General features: G+C 44.6%; 1 protein-coding gene across 3 annotated transcripts in view; it reads left to right on the top strand.

Moving 5' to 3' along the window:
• Positions 1-16,144, top strand: part of NFX1 (nuclear transcription factor, X-box binding 1) — a 58,551-nt gene extending 42,407 nt beyond the window's left edge. For all 3 annotated transcript variants that reach the window (XM_006758586.2, XM_015560577.1, XM_015560576.1), the window contains exons 16-24: positions 1,871-2,101; positions 2,827-2,900; positions 4,679-4,780; positions 5,592-5,633; positions 9,186-9,284; positions 9,733-9,799; positions 11,439-11,584; positions 12,205-12,306; positions 13,786-16,144. In XM_006758586.2, coding sequence (XP_006758649.1) covers positions 1,871-2,101; positions 2,827-2,900; positions 4,679-4,780; positions 5,592-5,633; positions 9,186-9,284; positions 9,733-9,799; positions 11,439-11,584; positions 12,205-12,306; positions 13,786-13,858 — 936 coding nt within the window. In that variant the 3' untranslated portion in view covers positions 13,859-16,144. The remainder of the gene's footprint in view (positions 1-1,870; positions 2,102-2,826; positions 2,901-4,678; positions 4,781-5,591; positions 5,634-9,185; positions 9,285-9,732; positions 9,800-11,438; positions 11,585-12,204; positions 12,307-13,785) is intronic.
• Positions 16,145-17,881: the final 1,737 nt, after the last annotated feature.

Raw genomic sequence — 17,881 nt, 5'->3', positions numbered from 1 at the left:
ATTTAAAAAATATACTTGTAGCCCTAGCTGGTTTGGCTCAGTGGATAGAGCGTCAGCCTGCAGACTGAAGGGTCCCAGGTTCGATTCCGGTCAAGGTCATGTACCTTGGTATTAGGTTCCCCAGCCCTGGTTGGGGTGTGTGCAAGAGGAACCAATCGATGTGTCTCTCTCACATCGATGTTTCTCTCTGTCTTTCCCTCTCCCTTCAACTCTCTCTAAAAATCAATGGAAGAATATCCTTGGTTGAGGATTAATAGTAAAAAATATAAAAGGGAAAGGAAAAAAGTATATAAAAGTATGTTAAGGTATACTTTGCATAACTATATACTACACACACACACACACACACACACGAAATAACATCCTGAAGGGTAATGAGAATATAGCCAAGTCATTAGGGGAGGGGACAACAGAGGGCACTTAATGTGCAAAAATTACCTCCAGCACCCTGGTAGTAGAGTAGGTAAGTGTTTAATGATTGGGAACTATAATCTACCAAAATACTGATTCCAAAGTGTTACAAGCATGTACACCCTAGACTTCAGAGAACTCTTCAAAAGTGATAATTATATGTCATTGGAGTCAAAGTATGTTTCTCATTTTGAGAATTCTTGAAAGAATTTGAGTGATTATATAAAAGTAACCTTTGGTTCCCTAGGAATACAATTTCTGCATCTTCTTCCTGGAGTGAGGAATCCTAGAAGGAGGCATTTCTAAGAAAAAATGAGTTTGGAGTTACAATGGCCGATTGACTTAATTTTTTAAATGACAGAGTTGTCTAAAGTTGTGGAGACTATGAGTTAGGAGATACGAGGAGAGTTGAATATTTAATTATATGTAACAGTGCTGCCTTGGCCAGTTGGTTAGAGTGTCATCCCAATATACTAAGGTTGTGGGTTTGATTCCCTGGTCAAGGCACATACAAAAATCAACCAATGAATGCATAAATAAGTGGAATAACAAATCAATCAATCTCTCTCTCTCTCTCTCTCTCTCTCTCTCTCTCTCTCCCCCAAATCAATAAAAACACAACACACAAACAGCCCTACCAGCAGCTTGAAGCCATGGGCCATCATTGCCCCAGCTCTCAGGATTTGTCTGCCAACTTAGTGCCCTAGGAAAAAGATTGTCTGATCCTCCAGTTGGTCACAGCATTTCAAATACTCCTAGTTATGTGGCTTCATATGCTTATTACCCACCTTGGGAAGTTTATATCCCAAGTCATACCTGGCTGTTCCCATATATCCTTTTGTATCTTAACAAGCATTATTACATAAGGTTCATATTTGTTTTTTAACTAAACTTTCAGACTTTGAAAAGTCACCTAATTTTTTTCAGATAAAAATTACTTTTTGAAAAAAATGTTTTTGTCCAGCCAGCATGGTTCAATGGTTGAGCATCGACCTGTGAATCATGCCCAGGTTGTGAGCTTGATCCCCAGTGTGGGGCGTGCAGAAGGCAGCTTTCTCTTCATCATTGATGTTTCTATCTCTCCTACCCTCTCTGAAAACAATAAAAATATATTTTTTTTAAAAAAAAGATGTTCTTTTTTTAAAAAACATATTTTATTGATTTTTTACAGAGAGGAAGGGAGAGAGATAGAGAGTTAGAAACATCGATGAGAGAGAAACATCGATCAGCTGCCCCCTGCACATCTCCCACTGGGGATGTGCCCGCACCCCAGGTACATGCCCTTGACCGGAATCTAACCTGGGACCTTTCAGTCCACAGGCCGACGCTCTCCACTGAGCCAAACTGGTTTCGGCAGATGTTCTTTTTGAAAGTTTAGAAATGTTTAGATAGAAAGTTAAAACTCACCCCAAATCCCACATGGAGATGAAAAAAATCTGACTACTTCCTTCTCTCCTAGTTACGAAGCAACATCCCGTGTCACCTGGTTGATATCTCTTGCGGATTACCCTGCAGTGCTGCGCTACCGTGTGGGATGCACAGGTGTCAGAGACTCTGTCACAAAGGAGAGTGTCTTGTGGATGAGGCTTGCAAGCAGCCCTGCACCACCCCCAGAGCTGACTGTGGCCACCCCTGCATGGCACCCTGCCACCTCAGCTCACCCTGCCCCGTGACTGCTTGCAAAGCCAAGGTGTGTATTCCCCGCTCCAGGTACAGCATAGACTCTGGTTCTAGAACTGCCTGTAGCGGCACCTGGGCATGCATCCTTATCAGAGGTCATTGGTTGCAAGAAACTGCAAGTTAAATTAGCAAGAGAAAGGTGGAATAAATTGCATAGATTTCTGTCGGCCCACCTTGAAATGGCCTTTTAAATATATAAGGGTCTGTTTTGTGCAAGATGTTTTGCTAGGTGTTGGGACTATACCAGTGAACGGGAGACACATGATCCCTTCAATTAGATGGGTCAGATAATTAATTACTCAATTAATTATGATTGGTGTCAGGAAAGAGTATTACACCCATGTAGAGGGAGCTGTGAGAGTATGTGAGAAGGGGACTAACATGGTCTGAGGGATTAAGCAAGGCCCCCCTGAGGAGGTAAAAGCAGTGGGATGAGGAATAGTTGGTTAGACCTTGACTGGTTCTAGGTCAGATGTGTGTCTCTGGTTCAGTGGTAAAAACTCCATTCTAGGCCTGTCCTTTCAGGTGAGGTTAAAGATAAGAGTAGTTCCCAGAAAGGGGCATCTCAGCTACCACTTAGATTGCAGTGAGGCTAACTTCCTCCATCTCGGAGGGCAGCCACTCACTGTCTCTCTCTTTGCCATGGTTTGATTTGAGAGAGGCTTTAAAAGGGAAAGCTGCCTATTCACATGGTTGCCATGTACTAAATGTCTCTCCATGTTAATCTTCTTTCAGATTGAGCTGCAGTGTGAATGTGGAAGAAGAAAAGAGATCATGATTTGCTCTGAAGCATCCAGTACTTATCAAAGGTTAGTGCTACCTAAATGGTAACAATTGGTGGATCTAAGTAAAGGGAATACACATGTTTATTGTAGGATCCTTGCAACTTTTGTAAAAGTTGGAAAGTTTTTAAGAAAATTTTCTTGAATTTCATTTTTCTGGTTCAAAGAAAAGGTTCTGCTTTATGTACCTTTCCTTCCTGAACTTTAATTTATAAAATAACCTCTTTATTTCTCCTCCTCCTTCTTCCTCTCTCTCTCCCTTTTGGTCTTATGACACCATGAAATCAGAAGGGAAGATGTCCTGAAGTTATTTTAATGCCCTACCAGTTGTGGTGGCACAGCTAGGACCAAGTCCTGTGTTCTTACCCTGGTGTGGGGGTTCCTGACTGTCTTTGTAGCCTCCAGAAATCTCGGGACCCATGTGTTCACACAGGGATCTGAGTACAGAAGGTGAAGTATTAGGAATGGGTGGTTGTGTGCCATGGATACAGAGATGTGCCATGGAGATAGGACTTTAGGAGTATGCAGACAACAGAGAGTGGCAGTCTTGGGATACCCCCAGAGTCCCAGGCATTGCCCTGGATGTTCAAGGGCGCGCTGAGGAGTGGATTGTCTCATAGTTTCCTGTGGAGCTAGCTGCTTGGAATCTGATTGAGGAGATATGCCATCAGCATGTAAGTAGTTTATAATAGATGGGCTTTCCAGGTCACACAAATTGTTGAGTGATAGATATGCCTTGAAAGAAGTCTTCTGTGTGCCTAGTACAGTGATGGCGAACCTTTTGAGCTCAGCATGTCAGCATTTTGAAAAACCCTAACTTAACTCTGGTGCCGTATCACATAGAAATTTTTTGATAATTGCAACCATAGTAAAACAAAGACTTATATTTTTGATATTTATTTTATACTAGGGGCCCGGTGCACGAAATTCGTGCACTGGGTGGGGGGTGAGGGGGAGTGTCCCTCAGCCCAGCCTGCCCCCTCTCACATACTGGGAGCCCTCAGGCGTTGACGCCCATCAATCTCCAATCGCAGGATCGGCCTCTGGCCCAGGCGGCAGGCCTGGGCAGGAGACCCCCAGACCCCTCTGATTGCTGGCTCTGCCCCTGACCCAGGCCTAATGTCTCTGGCCTGGGCAGGGGACCCCCAGCTCCCCGCGATCTCCCGCTCTGCCCCTGCCCAGGGCTAACGCCTCTGGCCGAGGCGTCCTGCCCGGGCAGCGGGGACCCGCAGCGGCAGCGGCCCCGCGATCGTGGGCTCCGTTTTAGGCCCAGGCAAGGGACCCCTAGCTCCCGGGACTGCCAGCTTTGACCCTGCCCAGCTCCCATCGCTGGCTCCACCCGTAGTTCCTGCTATCACTGGCCAGGGCGGCAAAGGCGCCTGATTCTCCGATCATGGCTGGGGGGGAGGGCAAAGGCGGCCCTGGGGGCTCTTAGCTCCCCCCTGGGTTTCCGATCCCTGTCAGTGGCAGGGGGCTTCTTCCTGCTTTCCCTTTCGCCTCCCTGCATTGTGCCTACATATGCAAATTAACCGCCATCTTGTTGGCAGTTAACTGCCATCTGAGTTGGCAGTTAATTTGCATATAGCCCTGATTAGCCAATGAAAAGGTAGCTCGTACACCAATTACCATTTTTCTCGTTTATTAGTTTAAAGATATTTAAATGCCATTTAACAAAGAAAAGTCAACCAAAAAAATGTGTTCACGTGTCATCTCTGACGCACGTGTCATAGGTTCGCCATCACTGGCCTAGTATGAGGAGGTTCTTGTGAAACTGCAATGCCTTTTCTTTCTTTTTTATACTTCAGAATAGCTGCTATTTCCATGGCCTCTAAAATAACAGACATGCAGCTTGGAGATTCAGTGGAGATCAGCAAGTTAATTACTAAGAAGGAAATTCACCAAGCCAGGTAATTTTTTTTTTTTAAATCTTCACCCAAGAATATTTTTCCATTGATTTTTAGTGAGAGTGGAAGAGAGAGGGAAGGGCAGAGAGAAATCTTGATTTGAGAGAAACACATTAATTGGTTGCTTCCTGCACGCGCCCCAACCAGGGCCTGGGCCAGGGCCCAGGCCAGGGAGGAGCCCTTGGCCCCGGGATCTTTCGGTCTGTAAGCCGGCACTCTATCCACTGAGCCAAACTGGCTAGAGCAAGCCAGGTAATTTAAAAATGTGTGGCTATGCCTTCTTTCTCCTATTAGGCTTAATTTCCAAAGGGCCGGAACAATTCATTTCTCAGTACCTCACAGAAAAGCCGTGTACACAAAGGTATTCAATAAACCTTTGATATTAAGAGTTACACACAATCCAATCCAATGAATTCTACTCAGTGTATAGCTGAGCCTAGAAGAGACTTTTCCAGGCCTCACTCCAGCCAGTAGCCAGAGGAAGCAGAGGCACAGATGTGTTTAGCCCAACCCACTGGAGAACAGAGAACCAGAGTGGTAGCTATGTCAGGAGGTGGAGGTGGGGCTGTCAGAGGGGTACTGGGAGCATTTTTGGGGACTGAGCAGGCAGGGGACACTCTGAGGCCCTTCTGGGGATTTCTCAACTTTCATAACTCAGAGGCCTGCCCACCCATCCTTGACAAGGACCTTATCCAGCCATCCTCTGGCCTAGAGTCTGCTCTGTTTCCAGGTTGACTAATAACTAAGATCTTATTACTAGCTAGAAACTGTGAAACCTGTGCCCTGACTTTATTTTTTTCATTTACTTCCCAAGGCTGGAATGTGATGAGGAGTGTTCAGCCTTAGAAAGGAAAAAGTAAGTAATGTCAACTGCTGTTCACCTAATTTTCCTTAAGCTCTGTCAAACTAGTGGGAGGAAGCAACCCTTCAACATTCACTCGCTCCTGCTCTGCGTATTTTCCTGCTATTGGAGAGCAAGAGAAATTTGATCCTCAAGAATTGAAGTATCTAAGGATAAAGTACTTAACACGATTTCAGCATATTTCTGAAACATGAGCTCGTATGGTTTTGGGCACAGTATAAATGTCACATACACAGCATGCTTATCCATGACTAGCAGACTTCCTGATTCCACTGGAGAAAAGAGGCTTAAAATTATTTTTTTTTTTAAGGCTTAAAATTTTTTAGAGAACTTGTATGTTGAAGTATAATATATACGTAGAAGATCAGAAGTATATAGATCAGTGAGTCATCACAAAGTAAATACAGTGTTATAATCAGCACCAGGTCAAGAAATGGAAAATTGCCAGAATCCTTTCTGTACTCCACAGAGATATAACCTCTTATTCTGACTTCTGACACTTTAGGTTAGTTTTGTCTGTTTATATAAATGGTGAAATCATATAGCTTGCATTAGTTTTGTCTGGCTTCTTTCATTACATTTGTGACATTCATTCTTGTTGTTGCATCTAGCAGTACTTTGTTCACTTTCATTCCCACTTATTTTATTGTATCAATATATCATAATCTTTTCTACCATTAATAGATATCTGTGTTATCAGTATTGGGCTATTACAAATAATGTTCTGTAAAAAACATTCTTGTTTTGGTGCATACATGTATTTGTTTCTATTGAATATAAACCTAGGAGTAGAATTGCTTATTAACCCTTTGAGTGCCAACCAATATCCTAAGAACTATGCTAAAATTGCCAAGGCATTTTTGCTGATTTTACAGCAGTTTAGGGGAAAAATTATGAATCGCAAGTAAATGAGGTTACATATTCAAAAACTTAAGGAAACCTTTACTACATTTGTTTTCATCTTTGACATATATTGTTTGCTGATTGTATTATAAAATACTAGTAGAAAAAAATTTGAACAAAACATATAATGTTAAAGCGCTCCCGGCACTTTTGGCAAAAGACGGGAGAAGCGCGATCGCGCTCCCCGGCACTCTAGGGATTAATAGGGTATGCATATGTTCAGCTTTATTCAATTCTGCCAAACAGTGTCCAAAATGGTTGTACCAATTACACTCTCACCAGCAGGGTCATAGTTCTTATTGCTTTTTTTTTTTTTTTAATTCTCACCTGAGAATATTTTTTTTTAATATATTTTATTGATTTTCCACAGAGAGGAAGGGAGAGAGAGAGAGAGCCAGCAACATCGACGAGAGAGAAACATCGATCAGCTGCCTCCTGCACACCCCCCACTGAGGACGTGCCCGCAACCCAGGCACACGCCCCCGACCGGAATCGAACCTGGGACCCCTCAGTCCGAAGGCCGACGCTCTATCCACTGAGCCAAACCGGCCAGGGCGAGAATATTTTTTTCATTGATCTTTAGAGAGAGAGTGGAAGGGAGGGAGGAGGGGGAGAGAGAGGGAAACATTGATGTGAGAGAGACATATCAACTGGTTGCCTCCCACATGTGCCCAGCCAGGACATGGAATCTAACCTGCAACCAAGGTACGTGCCCTTGACCCTTGGTTCAAGGGCCAACGCTCTAACCACTGAGGAAAACTGGCCAGGGCTGCTCTACATTTTTGTTAGCACCTAGAATTGTCAGTATATTTATTTTAATCCATTCTCATGGATGTAGAGCCTGATGTTAATGAGCTTTTAACTTACATTTACCTGTTGACCAGTGAGATTGAGCACCTTTTCCTATGTTTATTAGTCATTTGGATGTTGTCTTTTATGAAGTGCCTGCTCAAGTCTTTTTTTTACATAGTTTTAAGTTGTGTTGTCTGGCTTTTTTCATATTGTTTAGTAGGAGTTCTTTATATATTTTGGATATGAGACCTTTGTTGGTTTTATATATTGTATTTTTTCATATTTCCTGCCATTTCACTCTCTTCATGGTATCTTGATAAACAGAAGTTTCTCTTTTTTTTAAAATATATTTTATTGATTTTTTACAAAGGAAGGGAGAGGGATAGAGAGTTAGAAACATTGATGAGAGAAAAACATCCATCAGCTGCCTCCTGCACACCCCCTACTGGGGATGTGCCCGCAACCAGGGTACATGCCCTTGACTGGAATCAAACCTGGGACCCTTCAGTCCGCAGGCCGATGCTCTATCCACTGAGCCAAACCGGTTAGGGCAAACAGAAGTTTCTAATGTTAAGGTAGTCCCGTTTATCAGTCTTTTGCTTAGTGAGTAGGGCTTTTTATGTCCTATTTAAGAAATACTTGTCTGTCTCTGGTCATGATGACATTCTTTGTTACTGTCTAGAAGCTGTATTATTTTACCTTTAACATTTAGAACTATAGTTGACCTAGACCGATTTTTATGATCATGGTATATGAGGAGGGGTGGTCATGATTCAGTGTTTTTTCATATGAATATTCATTTGACCAGTACCATTTAACAAGACATTCTTTTTTCAATGCTCTGTAGTGCTACCTTTATTTTATTCAATGAGGGATGAGGTTTAACCCCTTCCCCGGCAGAAACGTGTATACACGTTTTCACAAAATGTTCTTTTTCAGTCGTCGACGAGTATACTAAGAAAATATGGTAAAAAAATATGGCTTATAGGAAGACGAGTTACAAACTGTTTTCATAACCAGCATCAAAAATACTATATAGAACCAAAATAAAAAAATTAGTCTGAAAAAGAAACGTTTTTAACAAAAAAATTGTTGGGGAAGGGGTTAAGTAAATTGTGGGATATACATAGATTATGCATTATTAAAACAGTATGTGTGAAAACTAAACAGTAATATGAGAAAAGCTAATCACATAATTATAGGGGAGAAAAGAGGCAAAGTTTTATATGCACTGATTGTATTGTATTTATTGGGAGGGAAATCTGAAAGGAAATGTACAAAAATAAAGTGCTTATGTTGTTAATAGGGATTATTTTTCAGACTTCTATAATGTGATGTTAATTTTAATATTTATAGGTCTACTTAATGTTTAAGTGAAACCTCATCCCTCATTGACCATTTCTAGTACTCTCAAACCCCCAGCCTTCTTTTCACCAAAAAATCTAAGTCCCCAGTGTTATCCTGTGGCTTGCTTGGACCCACATAGATCTGTCTTGTTTATTTTCTTCTATGAAGACAATACTATATTTTGTCCCAAGTTGTTGTTATTCTTTCCTTAATAATCGGGTTTACCAAAATGAGGTCATCCTATATAATAAAAGCGTAGTATGCAAATTGTCCTGGTCGAATTCCCAGGAGGTCTTCTGGGAGTTCGACCAGGGGGCGGGGCCGTCAGGGGGAAGGGAGGGCAGCCGGCAGCTGCTAAGGACCCTACCAGTGCACACATTTCATGCATGCACTGGGCCTGTAGTTAATGTATAAAGAACTTGGGACATGGTGAGCACTTTGTGTTACTATAAGATAGTTTCCCCCTCCTTTCCTTTTATTTACATATTCTTCTCTTATTTTTAGGCAGTTAGCAGAGGCATTTCATATCAGTGATGATTCTGATCCTTTCAATGTACGTTCTTCAGCATCAAAATTTAGTGACAGTTTGAAAGAAGATGCCAGGTATGTAACTTGTTACCGACTTTCTTGATTGTGGCTTATAAGAATGTTTGGTCTTTTAAGATAGAACTAATATGTACTCCTCTGTGATTGATTGAGTTAAAGTTTATATATCACAGGATATTATGTGATGTTTAATAAAAATCCTTCTCTTGGTTTCTCAGAACTATCCCTCGAAGAATTGAACTTGGTGTGTGTGTGTGTGTGTGTGTGTGTGTGTCCATCCGTCCGTCCGTCCGTATGTTCCCTATGGCAGGTGTTTGGGCCTCCTCAGGGCTGGACTAGCCTAAACACTGGCCAAATGCCAACTCTGTCCACCCAGGTCTCAGTCACATGGGGCCTCACTTGGGCATTACCCTCTGTCCCCACTTTATAGGCAGAAAGAGTGGGCAGGAGGGATTTTCAAAGAGCAGAAACAGATGAAGTTAACTGTCGTGATTTCTCATTTCAGGAAGGACCTAAAGTTTGTCAGTGACGTTGAGAAGGAAATGAAAGCCCTTGTGGAAGCCGTGGATAAGGTTGAAGTCAAAACATACCATTGGACATATCTCTGAGACCAGCTTGATAAAAAATCAAGTCCCAGAAACACTCTTGGTATAGAGTAGTTGTAGAAAAGTCACAACTTCCTTTTAAGGATTCTTGCCTTTCCCAAAAGCCCAGCCATAATAATATCCACAGAACCCCTGTCCTGGTTTAGGAAAGATATCTGCAGTAAAATTACATGTAAATAAACATCCTAGTTCATTGCCTAAGGGTGGGTGAAGAAACCTGGACGAGGACTTTCAATAGTGATAGTTGAAAGACTATGTGAGATACTTAGGGAGACGTGCTGGGCCCTCAGGTCTCTGAAGGGCTGTTGTATAATAGGACACACTAGTTCTTTATTACTCCAAAAGCAGAAAAGAAATCCTTGGGTAAAAGTAAAAAGATGGCTGACTAGAGCTGAAGAGTAACGGCATAGACTTTTTTAGGAGTCTCAAGCGTGTGAGGCCTCACCCAGCCGGCATGGCTCAGTGTTTGAGTGTCGACCTATGAACCAGGAGGTCACCGTTTGATTCCCGGTCAGGGCACATGCCTGGGTTGCGGGCTTGATCCCCAGTGTGGGGCATGCAGGAGGCAGCCAATGATTCTCTCTCATCGATGTTTCTATCTCTTCATCTCCCTTCCTCTGAAATCAATAAAAAAAAATTTTTTTTAAAAGAGGAGTGAGGCCTCTCTCCTGGAGGCAGCCAAGGATGTTGAGGAGGTAGCTTGAAGCAAAAGAAGTCTTTAGTCAGAAGCAGCCAGCTACACAGTGGCTTCCTCTTCATTCAGTGGGGACTCAGAGTGGGGATGAGATGCTTTAGCTTCATATCTAATGAAGTTTTCCTTCCCACCATCTGTCTTGCCCCCTTCCATTCCTCCCTTTGTTCTCACTTCCCAGCAGGATACTAACACAAAGGAAGAAATGGAATAATTGTTCCTCTTCTAATTAGGAAACCTGAGCAAATGTATTTTTCTTTTTTCTTTTTAGTATGTTTTTATTGATTTCAGAGAGGAAGGAAGAGAGAGAGATCAAAACATCAATGACGAGAGAAAATCATTCATTGGCTGCCTCCTGCATGACTGCCCCAGTGGGGTCAAATCTGCAACCCAGGCATGTGCCCTGAATGGGAATCTAACTGTGACCTCCTGGTTCATAGGTCGATGCTCAACCACTGAGCCACACTGGCTGGGCCTGAGAAAATGTATATTTCTTGGGTGTCTGTATCTGCACATAAATCATTTTTAGTGCAGAAGGTACTTTTTTAGAAAGTGAGATTTTCTTGTTTTGTAAGTCTTATATTTATTTAGTCATTTCTTGGGATTATCACCCTCTCCACACTTATAGGCCTCCTCAGGAGGAGCCAATCACTGTCTAAGTCTTAGTTCACTTACCTTTGTCCCTCACCTGGGCAGCTACTACTGTGTGGCTGACAGTAGATGAAGTGCATCAGCCCTCATCCTCCCAAACTGCTGTCCTTGTTTGGCAGTCAGTGAAGTGCTGTGCACTGTAGGCCTCTAAAACTCAGCTGCCTCTATTGACCCAGGCTGTTCTGGTGTCGGGGGAAGGAACTTTGTAAGCATATTTGGATTCCAAGGTAATTTTATCACTCATTCTCTTTTCCCTTAATACAGGGAAAGAACAATAAGAAGAGCCACTTCTTCCCTCCCATGAACAGAGACCATCGCCGGATCATCCACGAACTGGCCCAAGTGTACGGCCTGGAGAGCGTGAGCTATGACAGTGAACCGAAGCGCAATGTCGTAGTCATTGCAGTCAGGTGGGTTGGTCTTGCCATCATAGGAGGAACTGCTTGGTGGAGCAAACTGGACCCGGGAAGCAGTCTGTCAGTGTTTGCTTTTCTACTTCCTCTCCTGGAAGAATAGTTCTCCTTCTGGGACAGCCACTCTGAGGTGATCTAAAAGTCCATTCAGAGAGCCAAAGCTTCAGTACACAGAACAGACCCACCTAAAGAATACAAGCCTCACGTCTGCCCAGATCCACATCGGTCACTGGAAGCAGCATTCCTCAGGCTGAGGGAGCAGACCCTGAGGGCCTGGGTTGGGGGCCTGCCCATCACATCTGTCCCTTTTTCCCTTCTGGCATGATGGAAACAGAAAGAATGCTGCACTGTGACTCAGCATTTGCCATTAGAGGAAACGGGGGCAGTAATGTGTGACACAGGAGGGGACGAGGATCTAGGATTAAGTGTGAGATGAGAAAAAGCAGGTAACCGGTGGTGGAAGGGACGAGGGTTAAATGAAGGTGACCATGCCTGAGCGGAGACAGTCATATCAGAGAGTGCTCAGCAGCATCATAGTGTCATGGGCGGGATTTCTACCTGTCTGCCTGTCTCCACAAAAAATTCTCACTTCTTAATATTTTGTGTTCTTTTATCAGAGGGAAGTCTGTTTGTCCAACTACCACGTTGACAAGTGTACTTGAAAAGGAAATGCAGGCACGGCCTCCACCCCCAATTCCTCATCACAGACAGTCAGACAAGTAAGGATTGTTCAGCTGCTTTCCAAAGGGTCCTGGCTGTTCAGAGAAGCTAGCAGGGCTGAGCTATCCTGGGCTGCCCCAGCCACTGGTGGCTTCCTCAGGCCTGGCCTTGGGTTCCATGTTCAAATATATAATGTTTGACTGGATGTCAGACACATTTATCATGTCAGAGGGGTTCCCATTTGATGTTTGCTACGCCCACTTCCCCTCAAGGAAGATCAGTTATGATGTAATTTCCGTGGTGTAGCTGGATACACCGGAAAGTGGATTCAGCCTGTCACACCAGATGATTTAGGAACATCATGCAGTTTACAACAGTTACTCTGAATGGAAGTGAGCTTGGTGTGGGAGTTGGCAGGAAGGAGGGGGTCTTTCATGTTTTGCTCTACTTTCACACGATTTGAGTCATTTTTACAACAAAAACATGCATTAATGTGTGACACAGGAGGGGACACCACATTGGAAAAAAAGAAAAGAAAACCACATTGGCAAGCAACAGCAAGTCTGCCAGGTGTTCTCTCAGGAGCAAGGAGAGCACTGTCCCTCCCCCTCTCCCTGGCAGAGGGAGGCTGGCTGCCTCACTGTGATGAAGCAGTGCTGTTGAAAGTTGCTCTGAAACCCATAGGGCTCCTGCTGCTGTTCTGGCCTTCCACACAGAAGCCCTGGCAGTACCTCCTACACAAAACCTCTGGGAGCATGGGTAGAGCAGTTTACAGGGTCAACATAAGGGTCATAGCAACCGCTGTTCCCCTGGGACAGATAGAGCAGCTGGGTGTTGCCCATTGGACACAGCCCCAGCAGGAGTGTCTGGGGCCATGTAGCCCCCAGTGTCAGTCCGATCATCACTGGGAAGTAGGTGGCCTAGATTCCAGTCAGCGCAGATTGCTGTCTACATGGGCAGTGGTTTTGGAAACAGGTGGAGTATTTTACATACTATTCCACAGCCGCCTCCAGTACCACCTGGGCATAACCATGTGTAGTCATTGGCCTGTTTATGCCATGCTGTCTTCCTCCCTCCCCCTTTGCTTGCTTAATTTTTATATAAAACTGTGTTGTTGAAAATTTTTAGAATAGGGAAAATAGTATTAATATAATAAACCCCCATCACCAAATTTCTGCTCATGCAGACCCTGCTGTCTTTTTTTTTTTTTTAATATATTTTTATTGATTTCAGAGAGGAAGGAAGAGGGAAAGAAAGAAAGAAAGAAACATCATGATGAGAGAGAATCATTGATCAGTTGCCTCCTGCATGCCCCCTACTCAGGATCAAGCCCGCAACACAGGCATGTGCTCTTGACAGGAATCGAACCTGGGACTCTTCAGTCCACAGGCAGACACTTTGTCCACTGAGCCAAACCAGCTAGGGCTCTGTTATCAGAGTTTCACAAATGATAAATCACCCAATCCTTAACTTTCTAAAGACCTGAATCTGGGTTCCCCCAGAAAGAAAAGATGGATTATTCTTTGTTTGCTTTTCAGGAATCCTGGCAGCAATAATTTACAGAAGATAGAAAAGGAGGTGGTAATTGACTACTTTGATGTCCAAGACTGAGAAGCTCAAGATGCACTTAGATGAAAGAATGATTAGGTGGGGATTCATTCGCCAGCAGATAAATCATGCTTATTCCCAACTTCCTGGTGGACTTACAGCCTCTCATACTGTCTTGTATTGATACGTTCAAAGCATGAGTGTGTCAGAAATCCCCTGTCCTCTGATCCCTCTGTATGAAGTGTTTTTGTGCAGCCAGATACTGGCTGCACGGTCACTAGAGATTCAGTCATGTATTTGCAGAAGCTCCTCACACCTTCACTGTGATAGCTCAGAGGCTTAGGACATTGGACTTGATTTGGACAAACCAGAATATTAGCCTGAAACCCCCTTTATGACACTTAGCCATCGCCTCAGTTATCCCAGTTATCCATCCATCTCCTGAAAATGCCTGCGACATTAGATGTACCTCGCTTTCTTAATCCAGGTTGATCACAGACACAAGCAAACTCTCAGTCTGAAATATCAAACATTGAATTTGATACACTATATCCAGAATCACATGTGTTATGTTGAACCCAGCTAATTTATGTCAGTCTTTTGCCAAAAACTGTCATAGATATATCTAGTTGAGCTTATTTTAATGGTTCTCAGTACTATTAGTTCTAGACCTAGCAGAGAAGTTGGGTGGCTTTAAAGAATTCCATGTTTTAGACTCCAGGGAGCACCTCATACCACATCACTGAGCGTGTCTGGTGACAGTCACTCAGCGCTCCACCATGATGGCCGAGAACAAGCTCCTGCCACGTTCACACTGTGGCCTCAGTGTGTGACCAGAGCAGCCCCAACACCTCTCTGGTTGAGAAAGAGTCTCAGGTAGACTTATCTTACCTGTGTTGCTTTCTCCCAGGCCTTCAGCAGCCATATTAGCTCTCCCTATGTCTGAGCGCTGAACTTCTGTTTGAATAGTCAGAAAAGTCTGTGGACAGTCCAGGGCTTATCCCAGCAGCCCCTGGAGGCGTACTTCAAGCTCCTTTAAGGCAGGTGCATTACCAGTTATATTACCAGTTTGGCCCTCCCCTTTGGCACCCTCAGTACAGAGGCCAAACTTCCAACTTCCTTCTGCTCCAAAACAAGCCACAAGCCCAGAGCAACAGGAGATTTGAGAAATGACTTTACAAAACTAGCACTTAATTTTCACAGAGCAGGGCTAGCCTTTGGTCCAACCCAGACAATCTGCCTTGAAAAGCATCAGGTACAGCTGTGGGAACAGAAAATTGGAGGAAAGAGATAATCTGTAAAACCACCTTCTGTGGGCCCATTTAGCACAGGTTCAATGGCCCTATACCCAACAGGAAGCCCACAGGCAACTGTTACATCTTTTAATCAGTGGGTTTAGTGGGTGAACTATACATGGAGAGCATCTCAGAATCAGCAGGAGACAGGAAACCTGATTTCAGATTCCAGCTGTCATATCACAACTTGCCACTTGGTGGAATGGAGGTATCAAACTCTCACCAGGGTGGTGGTGATTAAATGAGATAACATAGGTAGAGGTACCTAACCTATCATAGGTGCTGAACGTTTATAAAAATTATACTTGATATCTGGAAAATATGTCAGCATCTTTAGTCTCCATAATACTAGCCAAGTAAAAGGTTAGAGTGCTGAGCATGCCTCTTTGGGTGAATACTTGTGTGCCTACTTAGCACCAGCCTTGTACTAGGGCTGTGGGGAGCAGATGTGGCCTGTTCTTCAGTTAGTAATCCAGTAGGGGATACATACCTGAATATATATAGTGGAATGGGTTGGTCTGGCAGAAATCGTTCATTAGTCTTATTAAAAGCTGAAGTGTTATACGAGGAGTTTCTTGTGGATGGTAGGACTGGGTTAGCTTTCATGTTGGGGGAAGGACCTCTGGTGGGGAAGAGAAACAGAAGGAAGCATTTGAGCTGCTTCTAGAGATAGCAGACTGCCATATGGAGGAGAAGTATGCCAAGTGAAGGTAAAGGGCATGAGGCCCAGGTGTATGGCTTGTGGTGGGTTTGAGGAAGGGATCTCCCAGAGTGGGCAGACAACTGGAAGTACAGGTGATGAAGCTGAAAGGGTAGGCAGGTCAACTTGAGAGCCATGGGGGATTCTAAGAGAACAGCTCGGCTGGATTCATGATCTAGAGCTGGAGCCAGCAAACATTTTCTGTAAAGGGCCAGATAGTAAATTTTTGAGGCTTAGAACTGTAGAGTTTCTGTTGCAGCTACCATTGTACAACTCTGCCATTGTAGTGTGAAAGCAGCCACAGACAATACACAAGTATTAGAACTCCATTCTAATAACAATTTTATAAAATCAGAATTGCATGTCATTTTTACATCACAACATATTGTTCTTTTGCCTAACCTTTTAAAAATGTGAAAACTATTGTTAGCTTGTGGGTTGTACAAAAACAACAGATGTGGCCACGGACCTTTGTTTGCCAAGGGATAACAGGTAAGAGGCCCAGCGGAGAGCTCTGGGAGCGATCCAAGTGAGAGGACAAGGGAGGTGGGAACTAGTGCTGCAAAGAGGGAAGAGATGTCAGGAGGTCCAGGAGGTAGGAGAGGATGCCAGGGAGCAGCAGGGAGCCGGCCTCCCGCATCGCCAAAGGGACCCCAGACCCCTCAGCAAATAGAAGCTGCTTCTCATTCTCCATTGAGCAGTGGCTTTGGACAAGACCACATGAATGTGGACCAAAGGAAAAGATATCCCTCCACCCCATACATAGAGCCTGTGGGGACCAAGACTCCACGCTTACTCCCCAAGAATCAGGTGTATCGTTGCTCCCCCCTCTAGCTTCACACTCTCCAGCAGGAGTTTGCTTATGGGGCCAGAGCTGTCCAGAAATCAAGTTCTTATCTCTGGAATTCCCTCGGGCAGAGCTGACTCTTCTCAATAGTGGTGCCTGCCTGGCGTGGAGATGAAAGCAGCCCTCCAGGTTGCAGGTCTGTTTGAAGCACCTCTGGATGGTATCCTGGACAGGACCAGCCAGGCCTCAGGCGGGAGGGAGGCGGTGTTAGGTCTTGTGAGGGCGGTGCAAAGTTTCAAACCAAAGGTCCTGAGATTTAGGTTTGGCGTGTCCTTCCCACATGGTGCCGGTCTTTGTGCTTCATGCCTAAAAGCCTGGAGACTATTCTCTAAGGAGAACCTGCTGCTGTGCCACCTCTGCCACACTCATCAGGCAGATTCTCCCAAACTCCCCACATGACTCCAGCACAAACGTCCCCTACCATCTCTCGAGGCCTTTTAGAGCTCACAGTTCCCCAGGGCATTCTCTGAGCCCATCCAGCCCCTGTCTACAGAGGCCCAGCCCGAAGGAACAAGGCTCCATGGGATCTCACTTGTGTGTGCCAAGCCAGGACTGGATATCCAGGCCTTGGGTTTCCCAACATAGAGCTGCCCTAGGCCAGGACGGGCCTGAGTCTTCAGGATAAGGTGCATAATCTTTCCCAAACAATTGCCTGGGCATATTCCCAGTGGCCCGGGCTGCCCTCACCACAGGCTTCATGCTGCACAGCCTCCTGGGAGACCTGGGTGCAGAGAGCCCAGCTGAACTGCTAGGATGCCCAGTTGGCTGCCTCAGCTCTCTGTGTGACTCCAGGCATTTTGCTTCCAGTATCTGGGCATTGGTCTCCCCATCTGTCGGGTGGGTAATAGTTCCTCCTTGTACACTGCCAGGAGCCATTGGGAGGATCGTGGGGAGACGGTCTGAGGGGTCGGAGAGTCTGCCAGTGTCATTTGGCATCTCAGCACGGTTACATCTCTGGAGCCTGTCCCAGGACTGTCTCAAGTGCAGCTCAGTTAGGGGGAAGGAACAGAGCAGTCGCAAAGTTGCTCTGATAGGGGCTGAGGCTTTCAGACGCACACACACACCCCAAGTCTGACACCTGGGTGAAGAAGTCAGAAGTCCTTATGTACCCACACTTTCCCAAGTATCTCTTCTGAGTTCATAATATGCACTAAGCATAGTGTTCATATTTTACTCCTCAAAGCCCCATGAGGTAGCTATTCTTATTATCCCCATTTCACTACTATACTCTGAGTAGTGGGGTA

The sequence above is a fragment of the Myotis davidii genome, unplaced genomic scaffold (genome assembly GCF_000327345.1).
Source record: "Myotis davidii unplaced genomic scaffold, ASM32734v1 scaffold534, whole genome shotgun sequence".
NCBI classification, from domain to species: domain Eukaryota; kingdom Metazoa; phylum Chordata; class Mammalia; order Chiroptera; family Vespertilionidae; genus Myotis; species Myotis davidii.
This window is presented reverse-complemented; position numbering and strand designations above follow the sequence as displayed.